A 20,177-nucleotide genomic window follows, 5' to 3' on the forward strand; every position below is an offset into this window, starting at 1 on the left:
TGCATTCTGTGGCATTAGAACTTGAAAAGAACCTTTTGATAAACTAATGGCACTATTAGAAAAAACCAGAACTGTTACCAAATTGGCTGTCAATATTTTGCCCACATCAAATGGTTTCTATTAACAGTCCAGTAAGTACCTATCCTGTCCTAGTATCAAACTTCAGTACAAGTTTGACAGCAACAGGAATTTAGTATTTGGCAGCTGTTTCCCTGTTCCAGGGAAAACCTGCAATTTTACCTGAATCTGTCACGGATGAGTGCCAAAAGAAAAAGCAAACCCCTTATAGGTAGCTGAACACTTCGGACCACAGCTGTAAACCTGCATCATCCAGAACAGTTACTTCTCCAGAAATGATTTGAAGTATATGCACATACTTGTTACAAATTCCGACAGCATGTGCCAATTATATTTTGTCAGCATTACTTACTTCCGTACTGAAGCAAGCCCTCATAACACCATCACACCTGTGGTCAGGAATACTTTCACAGTCACAGCACTAACAGAGACAATGAGCCATCATTTTGCATGTAAAATAAATCAAGCATTTGTCATCTTTCAAATATTTTATTTTAGTATTTTTAAATATGTTTAACACAACAAAGATATAAAACAATATATTAATTCAATCTGAGTTTAGAATCAAAACAATATTTACTTATTTACAGTATTCTACATTTAACTGGCATACCTTCTAGCCATTAGATAACACTATTTTCTCAGTCAGGACAAAACTGAAGTAACAGTTCCATGTGAAAAGCCAGGTTTCTACATCCTCATTATGTTAAGTACCATGTACAATGCTGTTTGTGGATTCTCAAATTTGACAAAATTTGTCCTTTTTTTGACAAAAGTGAATTGAAAGAGCAAAACTAAGTTACAGTTAGTCTTTCTAACTACACAGTCAGGGCCAATAGGTGAGGTCATTGTGCTCCAAATTTATCACCTTAAGTTCTTACATGCTTATTACAAACTGGCTTTTAAAATGTGCATGTCACTGAATTATGTACATAATACTCACTGCAAATTTGTTAGGACATGAGTGGTAAGTCTGCAGGATACTGCTAAATGGAAGGTTCAGTGTTCACAATACTGTAGTGCTTGAGGAGTTGTGAGGGTTTTTTTGTGGTTTTTTTTATATAATCAACAAGGCATCAGTAGGTTCACTCCAAAGAACTTTTTTTCTCCCAGGAATACTATTTCAATTAGAATAGTGACAAGGTCAAAGATAGATCAGAAATATTTTGTATTTTACAATTTTATAAACCAGTGGTCTATCCCTTATTGTTGAAGTTTACACAAAATAATACAGAGGGTAAGCTGTCTCACTGCTAGGACTTCTGTCAAATATACTTCTATCTTGGAAAGACTATGGTAGTATCTGCAGTTACAGGTCAGATTCCTAAAATGGTACCCATGGTTATTTAAAAAAAAAAAAATCAGTACTGTCTATAGATTACTGCAAATCCTCCCTAACTCTTCAGACATGATGAAGAACTATCACAATTGTTTTGCATTCTTTTTGTTAAACTCCAGGTCCATAAAATCTACTGATTTTTTTGTTTTGTTTGTTTTTTTTTTTCCTGTGACTGATGTTTGAAAACCAAATGGGCTTTCATACATCAGAAAACTAGCTAAACAGTAAAGGGCAAGTCTAGCACTAAGCATGCAGGCAATGGTTAAAATGCAAGGAGGTATTAATTGCTGCAAAAGAGTTTTACTGGTGTCTAAGCCCAACTCTTTCCTCTTTACTCTCTTTTTGGCACTACACAAGATACAGCCGTATAGAAAAGGTTATAGGAGCCTGTGCTTTTATCCTCCTTAGAGGGTTTCAATATTTCTAAATTACATTATTTAATATGATTGCATCAAAAATAGCTTTTTTCCCCCAAATAATTTAACTGACCCTTGCTTCTTAAAGCAGGTAATTATCAAGGTTTTATTCAGTCTTTTTGTTTTTGACAGAGTTCTTCTTTCAGAACCCAGTTAAGTAGAAATTTCTTTGAAATTTCTTTGAAAACTGGAATGTTTTCTTCTACAGTAGATAGGAGGGGAGACATCAGAGAAAATCAAAAAGAAAGTGACATTACCTATTCCTATTACTGTAGCAGGATACCACACAGTATGCATTGGGCCTTATCCAAAAAATGTTTAAACAAAAATAGTAACACTCACTAAAGTCAAGAGTATTTAGTAATTTGCTTGAAGTTAAGCATACAAGTCAAGTAGTGCACTTCTGGGATCCAATTCTTGCTAGTCTTGGACATTTGAATACTTCAGGCCTATCTACCTTTCTGTACTGACGCTTTGTGTGTTACCATTGGACATGAAGCTAAATTGCATATATGGAAACTTTCTATAGCATTGTTCAAGATCAGGTGGAGAACCTTGCTTAAAGATCCTTTCATAAGTTTTTGTCAGTGCAATCAGAATTTGTTAAAAACCACATCTATGAAGGTCTAATTCTGTGCAGGTGTAATGTCATAACCCACTTTAGGGATCTTTGAGAAATGAAAAACTAAAGGCAAAAAGGTTTAGGAAAGCTATTATAAGAAACTGTGTCATAAGATACTAAAAACCAAAGAAAAAGGATGGGAGAAGAGCCTGTGTGTCTATCACTTGCAAGTATGTGCATACATATCCCCAAACTTCTTAGAAAGAACTCAACCTTATTGCCAAGTCTCACATATTACTAAATTTGCTAAGCTAGCAAAAAAAATGTTTCTCCCCTTCTTTTGTAGATATGGTTACTAATTTCAGACTTTGCTACTTGATTCATTTGTGCACTTTGTAGTAGTGATGTTGTTGAGACACTTGCACTTGCTGGCATTACACAGTAATTAATTCATTATTCTGAGTTCAGATTTATATGGGCACAGACCACAGAAGACAACTTAGCACAAAGGAGGTGCAACATGTTAAAGGAGAGCAGCAGTGGCATGTGAACGTAAAGGAAGACATCCCTGAACATACTAACATTAAATCCAAGGCCCAAGGTGCTCTGCTGCCTTTACTTAAAAGTCCTTGTCAGCAACAGAAGCAGCAAAATGCTTTTAAAACACTGAGTCAAAAGGAGGTACAAAATGTTAAGCCTATCAGTTACGTGCAACTTGTTTCCATCTAATTAACAATAAAGCTTACATTCCCAACTTCACAGACTGACCCTTGCAAGATGGATCACATTTTTTTGTCTTCTGTGAACTTCAAGCTTTCCTCTTGCATACTTACAGATAGACACAATGAACTTCCAAAACAGCAGAGGACAATTACCCTGACAATGTTTCAATCCACTCCAATGCTAACAAAACCAACCATTTTATATTACTTATCCTGGACTTAGGTATCTAGCATCAAGGGAAACAGCACAAAGGAAAAAGCTTCTTTTAAAAAACAATGATAGACAAGGCTGATTTAAAATGCAATTTACTTAACAAAATTTGAAAATTAAATTAGAACAAAGAATCCTTATGTTTCAACGTATATGAACTTCACTACAAAAAAAAAAATTGAAATGACACCTTTACTTTCTGTAAACATTGCTACACTGGGCTATACTTGAAAATTCTCCTGCATGCCTAAGTTGCAGATTAGTATTTCAGTTTAGATGCAGTTATGCCAGTTACTACTCAAATGGTTATTTTCAGAATCAACAGCTTTGCAAGTTTAATTGCATACCTCTCCATATAACTCAGATTACAATCCTGCACATCCTGAGAACAGATGTTTCCTAGAGTTTAGAAAAACAGCATTCATAACTGTGTGCATTGCAAAGGCAAATATAAGTTAACAAATAGAGCTCTTTCATTATAAAGTCTCAAGAGGAATGTTCAAATTGCCTTTCTGAAATCAGAAAGAGCAGCAAATGGCTAGTTTCAAATCTTTCAGAATATTTTCTTTTTTTTTAAGTGTAAGCATACTCCCCCAGTTTGGATGGCAAAAGCTATCAGGCTATGGTAGATTGAACAATATATTATTAGACCTGCAATTTTGCTAAAAAATTGGAATGTTATAAATATAAAAATCTCTGAAAATCTCTGTAATAGTACAGTGTGCTCATTGCAGTTGGCAGAGATACTCCAAGATGCATAATTTTTCTGTGGAACAGGAGCTAAATTACGTTACAAAAATAATATACTATGAAGAGTGTAAGGTATTCAAGTTAGTACAATCAAGGTTCATAAAAGGAACACAATACAGCAAGGAGTAGCCCACAGTAGGTTACAAGCCCCCAACACAAAACCTTGCACATTCCAAGTGGATTCATTTCTATGCACACACAAGTACATAGTGCCCATTAAGTCAGCTTGTACCAAGCTGGGAATTATTTGTGTAACTTTCTAAAGCTGACTTACACTACATTTGCACATCTGAACTTGCAATAATCAAATTAAAAGGTCTATGCCATTTTTATGATTTTGTACCTTGTACCTATCAGTTTTCATTTAGCACAAATCTAATTTCAAGGCTCTACAGATGACATTAGTATTGTCCCCTCACAATCCACTGCCTAAGAGATCACCAACCCTAGTGTGACCCTGCTCATGCATTGTGGACTGAGAGTGTTGGTTTGAGGTTTTGGGGGATGTTTTGTTGTGGGTTGTGGTTTGGTTTTTTTCAACAAGCAAAATTCAGCTGTTTATGGAATCTTTCAGGGTAGTAAATGAGCAACTTAAATTAAGAACTAGCCTCTTTTCATAGCTGTTAGAAAAACATACACTGTGTGTTTATATATATATAACCAAATATACTGTGCATATATATATCCAGAGATAGTCACCATATTGTTGACATCAGAGTGCTAAAACATACATCAACATGAGCACTATTTCCAATACTCACTATTATTACTATTCCTGAAAGAGTTACTACATGCATTTTCCCCATCCATTTACAGGACAGTAAGATACACGAAGACAACTGTTCTGTTTTTCCAACATTAAAGAACTGCTCCTGAAAAGCATGCATGAATTTGGGTATAAAGCAATTAAGACCACACAAAAGTTACTTTGTGGCTTTAAACTCACTACAGCTAAGTTTACTTTCAGTGGATGTTCCACTTACTGTAACTCATTTAAACATAAAAGGGAAAACTTTCAAGTGCTAGAACAACCATACAGACAACTGATAGACTAGACTAAATAAGTTCTCATTTAAAAAAATATCATCACTGCACATCCACAAGGCAGACTTTCATTTTTGGCAACCTGTATGCAGGCCATTTATACTGTCAAGACTTGTAACTTAACAGTTAAGAGACCCTCTCAGCATGGAACTATACTGTTTTCTTCATTATGACACAGACCTCCTCAATCTTTAAATATACACAGTTTGTTTTAAAAATTACATTTATGACTGCTTTCAAAGAAAGGCTTTATAGTTTTAAATTTTTTGTCAGTATATGTAAAGGCTGGCACTCGGGTAACAAAGATGATCTGGACCTGTAAAGGGTGTGTTATACTCAATACATATTTCAGGTTAATGTTCCATAAACATTCACACAGAACCTTACCAAGGGTAACAGTATTCTGGTTTATATTCGTGTTTCACTGATAGCCTTTACCCATCCCTGCATTGTTTTCTGTTTTCACAAGGAGAAAACAAAACACATCCCTGTAAAGTATGGAAACCCCATTTTATGGCTAAGAATCCAGGAAACAAGGCAAGAAGGAGATCATGGAGAGAAAAATGTTATTTGACTTCCCCCTTGTAGCTAGCCTCGTAGGATCTTAGTAATAATGCTTCATAAAAATCTGAACTGACCCACACAGTCTTCAACCAATTAATCTTTTTAGTATAGTAGGTTTTGAAAAGGGCCAGCAATACTCATTGGGAACAGTACCATTAACATTGCATTCAAAAAAAGAAAACATTGGAAACCATATCCTTGCCCTCCTACTCTGATGATATGCTCTAGTATTAGCCAATGTATGGTAATACAAAAAGAGCCTTGTCGTGATGTAAAAGGCAATGAAGACATCTATAGAATAATGTTCATGTGCAGCCAAAATGAAGAAGATTCCAAAGAGATTCAGGACCCAGGACAAGGTGTGCAAGAAGTTCCAGCTCCTTGGTGTATCTAGGAGGAAACAGAAAGTGATTAACCTTGAGTGTCTCAAAATGCAGGCCCAGACATTCAAAGTTTTTATGCCGATTTTTCATCCAAAAATGAGATGAAGGTACTCTCTTCATTCAGACATGTTCTATACAGGTCCAATAAATCCAATAAAAGCAACCACACAAGTTATGTATGTCTATCAGTTCATAACTTCATTTACAAATGCATTTCTGAATTAACAAGAGTATCCTTAAATGGTTTAGCACCCTGCAAATCAGAATTCTTTGTTCAACCAACTTCTTTCAATGAAAATCATGTCTTTCCTATGTTACAAGGAGGAAGATGTAATGAAAGCTTCATTACTGTGATTGCAGTCATTACATCATAGCTGAACTCAAACTAATTATCTTAGCTTGCTATAACATGTATCAAATCACTGTTGGTGTTTACAGAAGGGTACTGCTGTTCCATATATTCTCATTTGTGGGGTTTGGTGTTTGGCTTTATGGATTATACTAAATGTATGGAAACCTCGCCAGGTTTTGGCTGACAGGAGTCAGTGGCAGATACCTAAGGAAGGGAATAGTAACAGACAACCCTAATTAACTTCCCAAGTATTCTCCCAGTAGCAAGCCAGGAAGCCTTTCTAATTTCTTGGCTCACATGTTCACTAAAAAGTGCCTTATTCATCCCCCCATGCATGGAGGTGGTGTTCCTTTCCTCGCTGTGACTTGGCTGTCACAAACCTGAGAAAGAGCACAGCAATCTGAATTTGTATTTGTTTGCTTAAATGTTACACTTTGAACTTTCTGAGAAGGTCAAGGAGAAGATATTCTTAATACTTAAGGACATTTAAATGTTTACACTCTCACACCTCTGTACATACTCTCAAGGACATTTGAGTATTGACACTGTACTCACATTCTGTGACAAAGAAGTTGAGCATGGTCAGGACGACAGTGTGACCACTGAACATATAATCTCCACATGTATGCACTCCAGTCAGAGTCATTCCAAAGCCACTCCATATTGCAAATGCCCGCTGGAGTTTTGCCCAAACATTGCCATACAACTGAAAAACAAGTGATATTAACCTTTACTGAGTTCCAACTCCACTGCCCAAACAGTATATCCCTAAAGTTAGCAGTACTGCACTATGTTTGTTTAATACCATTTATCATGTTGTGTCTTTTATTAAAATGCAGGTTAGCACAACTTTGGATTTCACTGTGGCAATGAGTCACAGTGATTAGTAACTGCAATTACTAATTGTATTCATTATACCTCTTATGAATACTGGAATTTAGAGCAAGTATTTTGTTCCAAGTGATTTACCCACAGAGCCTGCCACCTTTTTTTGAATGTGTTCAGTCTCCCAAAAGTATCATTATGAAGCTTTCCATTTGTTCAGCTCAAACCTCTCCTAACTAAAAGTTAGGATGAAACCATAAAATCCTATGTTCTAAGAATATCCCTTATGAGAAGGGGTGAATAGTAATAGCTTGTTGGGTTATTTTCAAAACCATGCAACCAACAAGACAAAGAAGCAATTACTTCCCTTTCAGTCTTTCTTTATGAAGTTATTAGCTCAAGTGCACACACCTCTTTTGACTTTCTATCTCTGTTTTACAGTGTGAAACATTCTGAACACCCTTCCCCAAATAACCATATACTCTCCAGAGTGGCAAGTGCTTCTAGGACCCCTAGGAATGTTTGACTGCCTATAGTAATTAATGCAAGGATAAGGAAACAGGAGATAAAAATGATGTTCTTAATAAACACACATCTAACACTATGGTTGTAACAATCTTAATCACATCCTAAGTATTTTTTTACAAAAGGAAACAGGAAAAATTATTTAAAGCGCTTTAAGTTTTTACCTTTCCAGTACACTGCAAGTGCTGTCCTGGCACCGAGAGTGAGGTAACAAACATTGTAATGCAGCGTAATAGAAACACTGTCCCCATGAGGCTGCACAGCCTGCGCAGCAGTATAGATCTGGGAAAATACACAGGAACTGAGATCAGGGAAGTTATGATAAAAACATTTCACCTCACCCCAACTTAATCCCATTAAGTCTTGTCATCATCACTGCCAGTTTCACAACAATTTTATTTTTCCAATTAAGTAGTACTGAAAAAATAAGGTTCCACATGACAGGGTGAGATATGAGACATTGTAGCAAGCTTACTGTCACCAAAAGGTACAGCTCCACCTCTGCAGCTACTCCTGTGCTAGCTTTGGCACTCATACCTTCTGCTGGCAAACTGATAAAATCAATGAACCAGTGAAAATTTAACTTAAAATACGCATGCACACAAAAGCATTTTCTATCCCTCTGTGAAAGCAAAAGGCTGGCTCAGACATGCTGTGGTAATTCATTCTTACGGCACTTTCTTCTATACAAAGCTATATATAGCATGAGTGTATATAGTGACAACTCTCTGAAATACCTATGTTCTGAAGGAAATTACTTACAAATATGGTGGAAAAGTAAATTCAGATTACTCCTTTGAAAGATTCACAAGCTGTCATTCTTGATGAAATCCTCCCTAATCCATTTTAAGAGTGATATACTGGGAATTGACAAGATTCTTATGGAATGGAACTTCTTCAACAATCATAATAAATACTTGTTATGGTCTTTTCTCTGCATCAAAGTACTAGGTTAATTTGGATTTTATAAAATCTACCTGTGTTTGTGAAGCAGAAGAACCAAGAGCCAAATGTAGCAAAGAATTACACCACATACTTCAGTCATAGCAAATGCCCATGGTATCCTAGGGACACTAAAAAGACAAAGCAGAAGGTTATACTTTTTTACTAGTCTTGGTATTGAAAATAAAGGTATATGAGGGTCTAATCCCAAAATTTATTTGCATTCATCTGACAATAGTATAAACTACAGTCAAAAATACTTTTGGTAGACTGAATGAAATAGAATTTGAAATATATTGTTATGTTATTTCCTACCTAAGAATGTACTTTCAGTTTCCACAGATTTCACTGAGGGAAAATCTCTAGTATGCTCTCTTAATTCACATGTGACTTACTAACAGGATGTGTTCCTCCACTATTGTTTCACAACAAACTTGCATCATGCCAATTATGCTGCTTATGCTTGCAAGATTGCCATGTCAATGCAATTAAATGCTGCAAGGCCAAAAACATTAAACACTTGTAATGAAGCGGAACTGCACAGAAAAGTATCAGGGAAAATAAAAATTGTTTTCAATACTTCAGTAATAAGCACAACATGACGACATTTCAGCTTTTCCTGTCAAAAGATCTAAGACCTTTTTGCACTCATAAGGCACCAGTAACAATTTCCACTCTTCAGTCACCAAAATACAGATCAACAAATTTCAAGAGAGGCTGCTCCTTGTAGTTTTGTGCTCCCCCTGATACAAAGGGGTAGCAAAGCACTGCTCAAACATGAGCTTTGTAGTAATCCTCTGTCATTGTTCCCTGAGCTGCTGCTTTCTGGCCTCCCCCATCCTCCTGCACACTGAATACCATGGGAGCAACCTGGGAATAAAATCCAGTAATGCCACAGCTCCTGTTCTCTCTCCCCTCTTCCACACTGCTGGATGTGGTCTGTCCCTAATGAGTTATATATACATTTATGGGGGATTCTGCACTCTTACTTTAAAGATTAGAGTCTTACTGACTTCTTGAAAGCCATTAATGAAAATGGAAATTACTGGCAGGAACAGGAAGATCACGAAGACTGAACAGTTTAGCTCATCTTTTAAAACTGCCTAGGCAGTTAAGTTCTCCATGGTGCAAGCGCTCTTTCTCAAAGGGAACATTTATCCTCTATTAAATCTGTTGTCAATGACTAAAATTTGACCTTTGCCATTGTGTCTCTTCTTTGCCTGAAGTCAAATATTTTCTTTAAAAATATTAACAGATATTGCATAAGTCACAACAGTGGTTTAATAACCTGTTAAAAGAGATGCTGGTCTTTTCATTCAACTTCAGTTTCCTTAGACCATCTTCAGCAAGCTGACAGTGGGAAGACAGTAAAAATACAGTACCAAAGCTGTTCCCTTTCAGTTTCCTTGCTCACTCACAGACCAAAATATTCCTTCATCCAAAGTCTTTTTTATATCAAGACACCTTAAGCTTCGTGACAGAAACTGGATTTCAGAAAATGCATATGGCTGCCTATCTATGCCAGCTGACCATCACACTTTTTACTAGAATGCAAGGATGGACGAAGTAATTACTGTGCTGTAATGAGTTTAAGATGTAAAACTAAATATAAACTAGGGAGAACAACAGCTCAATTTATTTTCCCCTAAACCCAAATCTCTCTATCTAACTAAACCACATTTCCATCGTAGCAGAAGGACTTACTAGACTTTTATTACTATTTTGCAGAGGCATCTTCTAGAGCCCATGAAACTTTCTTACAGAGCATATGAAACCTTGAAAACAGAGAAAAGACAGCCTGTATTTTAACCATCACATTACTATTTTGTTTAGAAAGAAAATGTCTTACCTATCTAGAAATATGTCCGGCAGAGGTGGATATGTTTGCATGTCAGGTACTCGCTCGTGGACTATCACCATGACAAATGATGTAAAGCCAAACACTATGAAGACATACACACAACTTAAAACTGTCTTCCAGTACTCTGGGTCCAGTCTTCGGGTGGCATGTTTGTTTTTTCCATTTGCATATTGATACTGATCACCATTCAAGTCAGTAATTGGTCCATCATAGTCCCGAGGTACTTCACCATTACAAAACCAATCTCCCCCCTGTAGTGAACCAGCTGGGGACACTGTGCCAGCATGACTATCACAGGTGTAACCCAGCTCTTCCAGGACATCAACGTGCTGCTTCTGCAGTTTGCGTATGGACAACATCAGCCTCTTGATATCCCCCAAGATTTTGATTTCCAGAGGAGGAGATCGCAAGTCATACTCAGTAAGTGTCAGCAGGGTAATTCCATCTAGCCTGTGTCTGTTGCACAAAAGATCCACGTATTCACAGAAGCCTTCTTCCTTCAGCCACTTGGCCACATTCTTGGTAGTCCAACGTCGAATGCAGAGCTGGTTATTGCCTGCCATCCTGCCCCTTTATCCGCCAATCACACTGACCTGCTGCACAGCTGACAGAGAGAGACAACACCAGAGTGTTTGACACAGAGCACTGAAATGCCAGCATCTGTTGTGCAATTTTAGATGCTTAATTAGCCCAAGACATTTTACATAAGAGATAGCTAAAAAACAGACCTCATTTCTAATGCAAGTAATACAAAAATGCTTTGTTTTTGTTCAAGAATAACTAAATTAAGATTATCTCATTTGCTTCTAAATAGAAACCTAAAGTTTCCAAGAAGCAGAATATTTCCTAGATGTATCCAGTACTCTGTTCTAATTTTGTTGCAAATAAATAAATAAATAAATCCTGCTTTGTTAATTACATTAGGCAATGAAAATCAAATACTACTCTTTAAATACCAGCTTAATCATTAGACTTTTCCACTGTTTGCAGTTCATCAACTACAAGATGAAGTACAGCCAGCAAACACACAAAACTGAATTAAATCTGAAATAATACATTTCAATAGAATCCAATGTAGCCCACTGTTTTAAAATACATACTGAAGCTTTGATGACATGACATTCCCCCACTCCTTCCAAGTAACCCTAAGTCTAGATATCTGCAACAGTATTGAGCTGAAGTATGTTAGCTGTATGATGATGGTACAACCATCCTATTTCTTTGTCTGATCTCAGTAATTAAGATAGATACTTACTGAATTGTGAATCCTTTAAAATACTCAGCTTTCAAAAATAACATTACTAGAAATTAAGTACTGGTTTAAGCTTCAAAGCATTTTTAAAATGGATATAGTACTAGATAGCTTAGTAACACACCAAAACCAGAAGAGAGGTGTTCTCTTCGTACAGATTTCTCAATAATTGTGTTCCTGACTCTAGAATATTGCCTGAAGGAGGGAGAGACAGCTCAGCAACATTTTAGTCACATGGTGGTGACAAGTCACCAGAACAACAACCAGGAAAAAAGTTAACTACGGGACATTATGTGGAACACGACAGAACTCTGAAAGGCTGCCAGGGAAGTAAAAGTACTGAAACGTTTATGCAATATTGAAGACCCACAGCAGTAGAGAATGGATTTGTGCATAATTTATATTTGGTGGCTCACGTACAGCTACCATCTAAGAAACAGCTACAATTTCACAACTCTTTTGTACTCAAAAAAACCAGTCTAATTAACTAAAATGCCTCAATCATGCCAACCAAATCTCAGAAAATACAAGCCACTACAATACACTACTGCCACATACATCATTCAAGGCTTTCAGAATGAAAGCAAAGAAACAGTGTATTTAATCTATTATTTAGCTGCTGTCTATAGTAAACTGGTACTCAAACCCATCATGAATATTCAGCAGTTCTGCATCTTTTTCAGGGGCACAGCTCTTCCAAAACCAGAATGTCTTTCCTTCTCGCTTCTCTTTTTAAGGAGGTACAGTACCTACTGTGCTCTTAATATAATTACTGGATGCAACTTTTTCTTCTGGCTTTCATCTAACAGAACCACAAACTATTTTATACTATATCAGAGAAGATTCAATTTGCCAAATGAGATTTTCCAGCAGTGCAAAAGCAGTATTTTAGAAGAAAAATGAGCACATGAATCACACTTACCCTTCTAAAATAATTAAGGGCATAATACATCTGAAGATATTCTCTCAGGAGTTGATTGTATATTAACAACATGTACTTAATTTGTTGCTAAAATTTCTCAATACCTCATATAAAGTCAATACGTATATAAGCTCTAACACCTTGATCTAAATAATTGCCCAAAATAAATAAAAAAAATTACTAGAATATCTGTACATGGTATATGCTTCCTTCTCCATATGAAAGGATATTTTCTCATTTTTATGTTACCTTACTATTTCTGAAAGTGTAGCTCAAAAATAACTGTAATAATTATTTTGGTCACATGGCTAATAAAATAAATTATGACATTTAATTCAATTAAATGTCCTGGCCCACTCCCCCTGCAGTGGGATAGGGGGAGGGAGAACTGTAAAAAGGTAAACGCAAGGGGTTGAGATAGGAACAGTTTAATAATGGTAATAAAGTAAAATACAGTAGTAATAAAAGGGAAAATAAAAAAAAGAGAGAAAAACAACACCCAAGAAAGACAAGTGATGCACATTACAACTGCTCAGCACCTGCTGACCTTTGTCCAGCCAGTTCCCCAGCAGTGGTCAGCCCCTCTGGGCCAATCTCCCCCCTCCATTTATATACCAAGCAGGGCATTCCATGGTATGGAATGTTCCTTGGGCCAGGTTCAGGTCAGCTGTCCTGGCTGTGTCTCTACCAACTTCTTCTGCCCCTCCTCACTGGCAGAGCAGGGGAAACCAAAAACTCCTTGACTTAGGGTCAACACCACTGAGCAACATCTTAAACATAAGTGTATTATTAACATTGTTCTTATACCAATCCAAAACATCCAATAAAAATAAACAAACTTGAGTTGCCTATCTGAACTTCCAGCTTTCTTTACTCAGAAATACAGATTACATACTGAAAAAAAAGTTGTTGTTAATCACAGTGAGTTTTATAACATAGTAATCATCATGGGTTTTCTAAAAGCAGTGAATGTAAACTCACGACCACAAATACACTCAACTTACTGATGTGTCTTCTACCAAAGCAACTTCTGAGGACAAAGGCAGGAAACTGTCCCTAACCTAAGAGAATTCTATTCTTTTGTTACAAGTCAAGTAGCCTAACAGCAGCCTAGTCTTCCTTCATCTGGCATTGCTGGAATAAAAACCATCCTTATCAAAGGTGCAATAAAAGTAACCTTACAAGACTGATTGAGCACACCCATCAAAGGTCAGTATGGGCTGGACCTGGGAGAAAGTCTACATTAACCTCAAGATGTAACTGATAGGACCTGCTCTGTTTTTAAATGCTGCCAACAAGAAGACAACCAACTGGAAAAGACAAAGAAATTACCACAAAACACAAATTTAAAATATTACACAGAGCAGGTAGCTAATTTAATCTCAACAGCAACAGTCAAACTCATTTTTCAATGAGAAAGCAGCTTCTTAAACCCTGAAAGTGCCTTCCCTTTCAGACTACTCAACTGGTGACACTTGTGTGGTTTAAAGGGTAAAAGGCACTCTCCCTAATAATTGTAACACCTGGAATACAGTACAGAGCCCTGTGTGCAACTGCTCCTGTTCCTTTTTGAAGCGGAAGAACGCTGCGTAACTTTGACACCACTAGACTGCTATGTAAGAATAACTCGGCAGAGGCCAAGTCCCCTAGACAACTGCACCTGTCTTCTGAAAGGAAACAACTCTAGGAACTACCTTGCCTTCCATATTACTAGTTTTATCACTAAACCAAATAATGGGTAACATTATTTAATGATGAATAACACACATGAGTAACACAAAGCAAGCACAGACTTAAGCGTCAGAGGGTAAAATACACTTTTCACCTGACATCAGCTAGTTAGTTGATTATTTTCCTGGTACTGTGACTTAAGACTTAGCAAGCTTGTCAACATTGTGTGTCCCATTTTCTTGCACCAGCCTTTCAATTAACAGCATGAACACAAATGCATATGAACTGCATATGTATGAAAGTATTTACTTTTTAAAAAGTATTTACTTTTTAAAAAGCATTCTTTTGTTGCGCCATAAACATTCCTACAATTTGGCTGTGGCATCTTAAGAAATAAGATGCCTCTGAGAGGCTGACTATACCCTAGCTGACAGCAAAATTTCCTAGATGTATATATAGAGAAAATTAACCTCCCTCAACATGATTGTCCATGATTCTATCATGTTCCCATCTACTGAATTGCTGCCAGTCAACCATTAATTCTCTAACTTTCCTAGCTTACAGATTTTGAGACTGTATATTGAGGTAAAAATGTGGGAAGTTGAATCTGCTTATCACTACTCTAGCCAAGGAAAAGTAGTATTATTATCACAGTAACACGAGGCTGCAAACTTGATTAGAGTCATAGCTGAAGGGTTAAACAACCTAGTTAGGTCTACAGCAGTTAGCACAGTGCTGACTGGTTTTGTTTATTCTAAACACATGCAAAATCTCTACTGGCACCATTATTGCTTTACTACCTGCCCTCAGGTACCTGGGAGAGCCTTGCCCCTTGATTTTTTCCCCCTAGATTCAATTCCCACCATCCTGGAAAAGAGTTTTAGGAAGGATGCTGAGCAACTACCAGATCTCAAGTGATTTAACCTACATTTCTGTGTAAAGGTTTCAAGCTGCAGTTTGAAAACAGGCCATACCAACTCGGCCCCCCCTTCGCTGGGTCTGTTGGCTTAGGAGCACATCCCACACCTCAGGGGAGAGGCTGTTCCCTGCAAAGGCTGCTACTTCACCCATGTGGACAAGGCCCATGTTGGTGGCCTTGGTTCCCCAGCACAAAAAAGCTACACAAAAACATGTGCTGAGCCAGCCTGCAATAATAAGGCTACTGTCACAAACCAACTCAGCAATGCTGTGCTGGAAAAAGAACACACAGCACTGCCTTGTTATGCAGCACAAGGCTCAGCTATTCTGCTGACTCCGACTTACATGAGAAGTTTGTCACCTGCTCTTCCTGGAAACTCTAAATTCTTCAGTGCTTATTTAAAGCAAATAGCATCAAAGATTTCATTGCCATATAGCATACAGTGGCTTAGCCCTTACCTTCTAAATGCCACCAGATGCATGTAACACACTAGGTGTCTTGTAAACAGAAGGACAAAAAGAACACATGCAAAAACAATACATGATTTTTCAAGAGTTTTTAAATACAATGGCTACCATACTACATATAAAATTGATCAAACACAGCACAATGCCCACCATGAGACAACATATGGTATCTTTCTGAAGCACGAATACAATAATTTCAAATGCATAAATATTGCTGTAAAATTTGCATTGAGTTTTAATTAGTGACTTTGGTATCATAAGTGAGACGATCAGCAGTAGCTTAACTGTACTCAAAGGTCTTAGTGCTATGTATGGAGGTAAGATAAGAAATCGCAAAGTAACACTAGTTCAGTCTTAGGTTTTAAGCCATCAAGGAAGATGAGCTTTTTGAGAATTATTTATTGAAGTGCAGCTTGTGGATCAAATATTAGCTCTATATTCTCTCTGTTGAGACACCTCCATGCAAGAGTGACAGCAGTTGCTACAGAAAGTCCTGAAAGTTACATGTTTGTCTTAAGAACCACTAAGTACAGTTACATATTGCTTCAAAACGAACAGAATACATACTGCTCCCTGACTCTTACACCTCATTAAGCCAAACAGGTTGTATTATACTCAAGTGAACACTAAGAGCAGCTCAACTCCTAATCTACTAACCAGCTAACAAAACAAATTTTTATACTACTGCCATAATTCAAGGCACACACAAGTGATTTTTAAACAACTGATCAAGTACTCCACCACTTATCTTAGGATGTCATTCACAGTATTTCACTACTATTTGACTACTTTCTTGAACATTTTACATGCCAAATATCAAGTGTCAAGTATTTTTCTTCTGGTTTCAAGTAGTATATCCCTTCTGTGACAGAATGTTGGCTGCTCTTTATCCCTATACAACTTAGGAGTACCAACTCAAGTTTCTTTCTCCCCTTTTCTCCCCACACCCTCATCTTACAATGGAAATAGGAGAAGATATGAATAAACTCTCCATTCAAATGAATACCAGAACAATATCTGAAGTGAAACTGTGTTTCATCTTACTCTCCACAGCCATTTACAATCTGATCTTTCTGGTCTAGTGAAAATCTAATAGCCTTCCTCAGTTTAGATGCATCCAAGTAGGTAAGGAATACAAAAACTTCTAAAAGGTATGTGATTATCAAACAAACATACACAGTGTAATATGGTTAGTGGACCTCAACCAGCTAAGTGGGCTGCAAAAGGAGGCTCTGTACAAAGAAAAGCAATACAACAGAACTCAAAAGATTACAGTTCCTAGGCCAACCTCTATTTTAATAGTATCCTAATAAAATAAACCCCCAACCAGCCAACAAAAACAACACCACATAGAAGAGCAAACAAGATAATTTAAAATTATTGTGCTTTACAAATCTACGGAACATTTCCTTCACATCTAAGCAGTACTTACACAACAAAACCTTACAAAACTTTATAAAATTCCTTTCACCTGGTATAAAAATCACTTCACACTAATCCTACAGGTTAGTTCCACCTTTCTTCTACCTCACAGAAAGCAAAAGGAAGAAAAAGACACAGCCATTTCCTTACCTCTGATATCCAACAAGAAGCACCCCCTACCAAACAGGAGGGGCACTTAAATGCCAGGAAATGTCTTCTGAGCTCTTGCCACTCCAGAGCACAGCATGATCAGCTGCTCTGTGGAGGTGGCACAGACACCGTGTCCAGCTGCACAAGGGAGCTCTGTGGAGACAAAGCAGACATTAGCCCAGTTGAATCTTGCCATCAAGTCATCTTACAACACAGAATGTGCATTGCACATAAAAATTTTTTATGAAATTAATTTTGCAAACTGAAGCCTCAAGTACAAAACCATGAGATCGCTCCAACTTATTACAAACGTTAACATTAACACTACCTCTCATTTGCCTCTTCCATTAACTTAGGGAGCTGGAAAAACCTACCTTTTTGAAGTGTTGGGGGTTTTTTAATAGCAATCAGCAATAACTAAGTGAATAAGGCCATATAATGCATCAGTAATATAGACTTAAGAGACTGAGTTCCAGTAGTTTCAACTTCCTTATGCTCAGGCCCTAAACTTGCACAAACACTCTCCCCACAGGCAGACCCCACCATGTAACCCTGAAAGTCGAAGAGCACACACGCTAACCAGTAACTGCACTGTTCCATGCTGCCTTAATAATCAAATCCTACACACTCAACAGCATTTTTATACAAAACTGAACATTTTGTCCTCAAAAAACACACCAATTTTACTGAAAAAATTAATAAGAATATCTATTTTGACCGGTACAACCGTTTCGTTATCTGACTGTAAGACTGACACAAAGCATCTTTTCCAGGAACGATCTGTTTGCTGCGGAGGCTGAGGCGGGAATAGGAAACCACACGGGTCCCCTCTGCCGCCAGGCCCCACAACAAACCGCACAGGGCCCGCAGGCCCCGGCCCGCCGGTGCCAGCCCCGTCCCAGCTCGGTGCCGTCCCACACCTTCACACGCCTCTCCTAACGAGGCTGGCAAAGTTCACCCGAGAGCGGCACAGCCGGGCACAAGGGCTGATCCCTCCAGCCCGAACCCCGCCGGCGGCACGGCCCCAGCGCGCAGCCGGCGCTCCCGGGCCGGGCGCTCACGCTCGGCAGAGATGCGCCGGGCCGGGCCGGGCCGGGCGGGCGCGGTAATTGCGGCGGAGCGGATTTTAGCGCGGACACACAGCACGGGAGGCTCGTCTTCCCCCCGGCAGGCGAAGCTGCTCTCCTCCCGCACAGCCTCCGCGGCGGGGCAGCCCTTGCGCCCCGAGACCCACGGGGCCCGCCCGCACCCTGGGGGTTCACGCCGCAGCGGGGGCAGCGACGGGGACCCGGCGGGCTCCCGCCTGCGGGGCGGCCCCGCGGGAAGGAAGGGTCCCGGGTACGGGCCTCCCGGGAGGGGCCCCGCGGCTCGCCCCGTCTCACCTGCCGCCGAGCGGCGGTGCCGCCGCGCCGGCCCTGGGCGCTGCGGGAGCGGCTCCTCCGCGCCCCGCCTGTGCCTCTGCCCGTGCCTCTCCTCGGCGGCGGCGGCGGCCACCGCCACCCCCCATCCCCCGTCCGGAAGCGGCGGCGGCAGCGCCGGCAGGAGGCGGCGGAAGGGGTGGGGCGGGGCGGAAGGACGGGGTCCCTGCCAGGAGGGGCTTCGAGCTGTGCCAGAGGCTTGGAATCAGTGGATCGGCAAATATTCCCATCCTTCGACTCAAAGCATATACCGGGACAGAATAACAGAGGAAACTTAAAGGACCCTCATATCAGGCAGTCATTACAAAACATTTCAGTTGCACCACTGTTCTTTACTGATGCCCGTAGAAAAAGAATAAAACTGGCTGTCAGCGCTCGGCCGACAGCGCTCAGTCATTTACGCGCGGGGATCCAAAGCGCAGATGTGAACAGCACACGTGACTTAGCAAAGCTTCAGCAAGGCGCCGTAACTGCGGGAGCTCCATAGCCTGCACACAGTGCAGGTGGAGGGGATTGAAGGAGACAGGCAAACTAGAAGCAGATTGCTCCAGAAATAAATTTATTGTGGATACCAACTGTCGGGGGTAGCTGCCAGAGCTTTGTAACTGTTTGAATAACAGTCAGAATTTGTTTTGTTGATGATGTAATTTTTGTTGATGATGTAATTACTATTACTGAGGTCCAAAACAAGTCTTAAATTGTAGCTTCCGTTGTAATAAAAAGGAGGTGCCAGTGTATCCATGAAGTTAATGACACTGCCTTTTCAGAGACAGTGGTCTTGGGATCCTTGTTCTAAAAAAAAGAAAAAACAAATCTATTGCAAAGTTTATATGCTGCTAAGAGTGAAACAAGAAAATTTGCATTTCAAAATTCTTCAAAACTAAGTGAGGTTGTCGAGTCATCAAGCAATCCTGAGCAAATATGCGCTCTTGTACTATCTCAATTGTAATGGACTCTCTACCACGTATTCAGAAGAGAAACTGTGAAGAACATCTCTCAGAAGGCGTGAGAACATCTCCTTTCCATAAGCCTTGACTGGTTCAAAGATGCTTGTCTCTATGCAGCTGTTCTGTCCCGCTTTTGTTTTTGACACCAAATGAAATGTAGTTTCCCAAAATGAGTTGCTGAAGTTGGAGGGTGTGTTCCACCGTTTTTGCCCGTTTAGCAGCATCTGCAAACAATGTAGGAATCAAGTGCAATTTCAGTCCTCACAATGTTTTCCTTCTTTGCCATTAAGGCACTAGATGAAAAACTGACAAGTCTGAATTCATCAGTGACAAACACATACTTGTAAATCTGAAAAAAATCAAATGGACCTTGTCTTCCTGTTGCAGTTAATAAAGCTCGTGGAAAATTTAAGTAATTTTGCTTACTACAGATCC

General features: G+C 39.1%; 1 protein-coding gene across 1 annotated transcript; it reads right to left on the reverse strand.

Moving 5' to 3' along the window:
• Positions 1-636: 636 nt before the first annotated feature.
• Positions 637-18,895, reverse strand: SAMD8 (sterile alpha motif domain containing 8). The gene is made up of 7 exons (XM_084210219.1): positions 18,760-18,895; positions 17,378-17,530; positions 10,563-11,178; positions 8,749-8,844; positions 7,936-8,053; positions 6,977-7,127; positions 637-6,076 (listed from the first exon to the last, which is right to left on the reverse strand). Exons 3-7 carry the CDS (start codon positions 11,135-11,137, stop codon positions 5,772-5,774), a joined length of 1,245 nt encoding a protein of 414 aa, XP_084066345.1. The 5' UTR covers positions 11,138-11,178; positions 17,378-17,530; positions 18,760-18,895; the 3' UTR covers positions 637-5,771.
• Between the last annotated feature and the right edge of the window lie 1,282 nt (positions 18,896-20,177).

The sequence above is a fragment of the Fringilla coelebs genome (assembly GCF_963513975.1).
Source record: "Fringilla coelebs genome assembly, chromosome: 8".
In the NCBI taxonomy this organism is placed as follows: Eukaryota; Metazoa; Chordata; class Aves; order Passeriformes; family Fringillidae; genus Fringilla; species Fringilla coelebs.

Coding starts and splice junctions, on each gene's coding strand:
- SAMD8 (XM_084210219.1), bottom strand. CDS start 11,137: ATGGCAGGCAATAACCAGCTCTGCATTCGACGTTGGACTACCAAGAAT. Junction 8,845..10,562: donor CCGGACATATTTCTAGATAG/GTAAGACATTTT, acceptor TTGTCTTTTTAG/TGTCCCTAGGATACCATGGG. Junction 6,077..6,976: donor CAACTTCTTTGTCACAGAAT/GTGAGTACAGTG, acceptor GTTTCCTCCTAG/ATACACCAAGGAGCTGGAAC.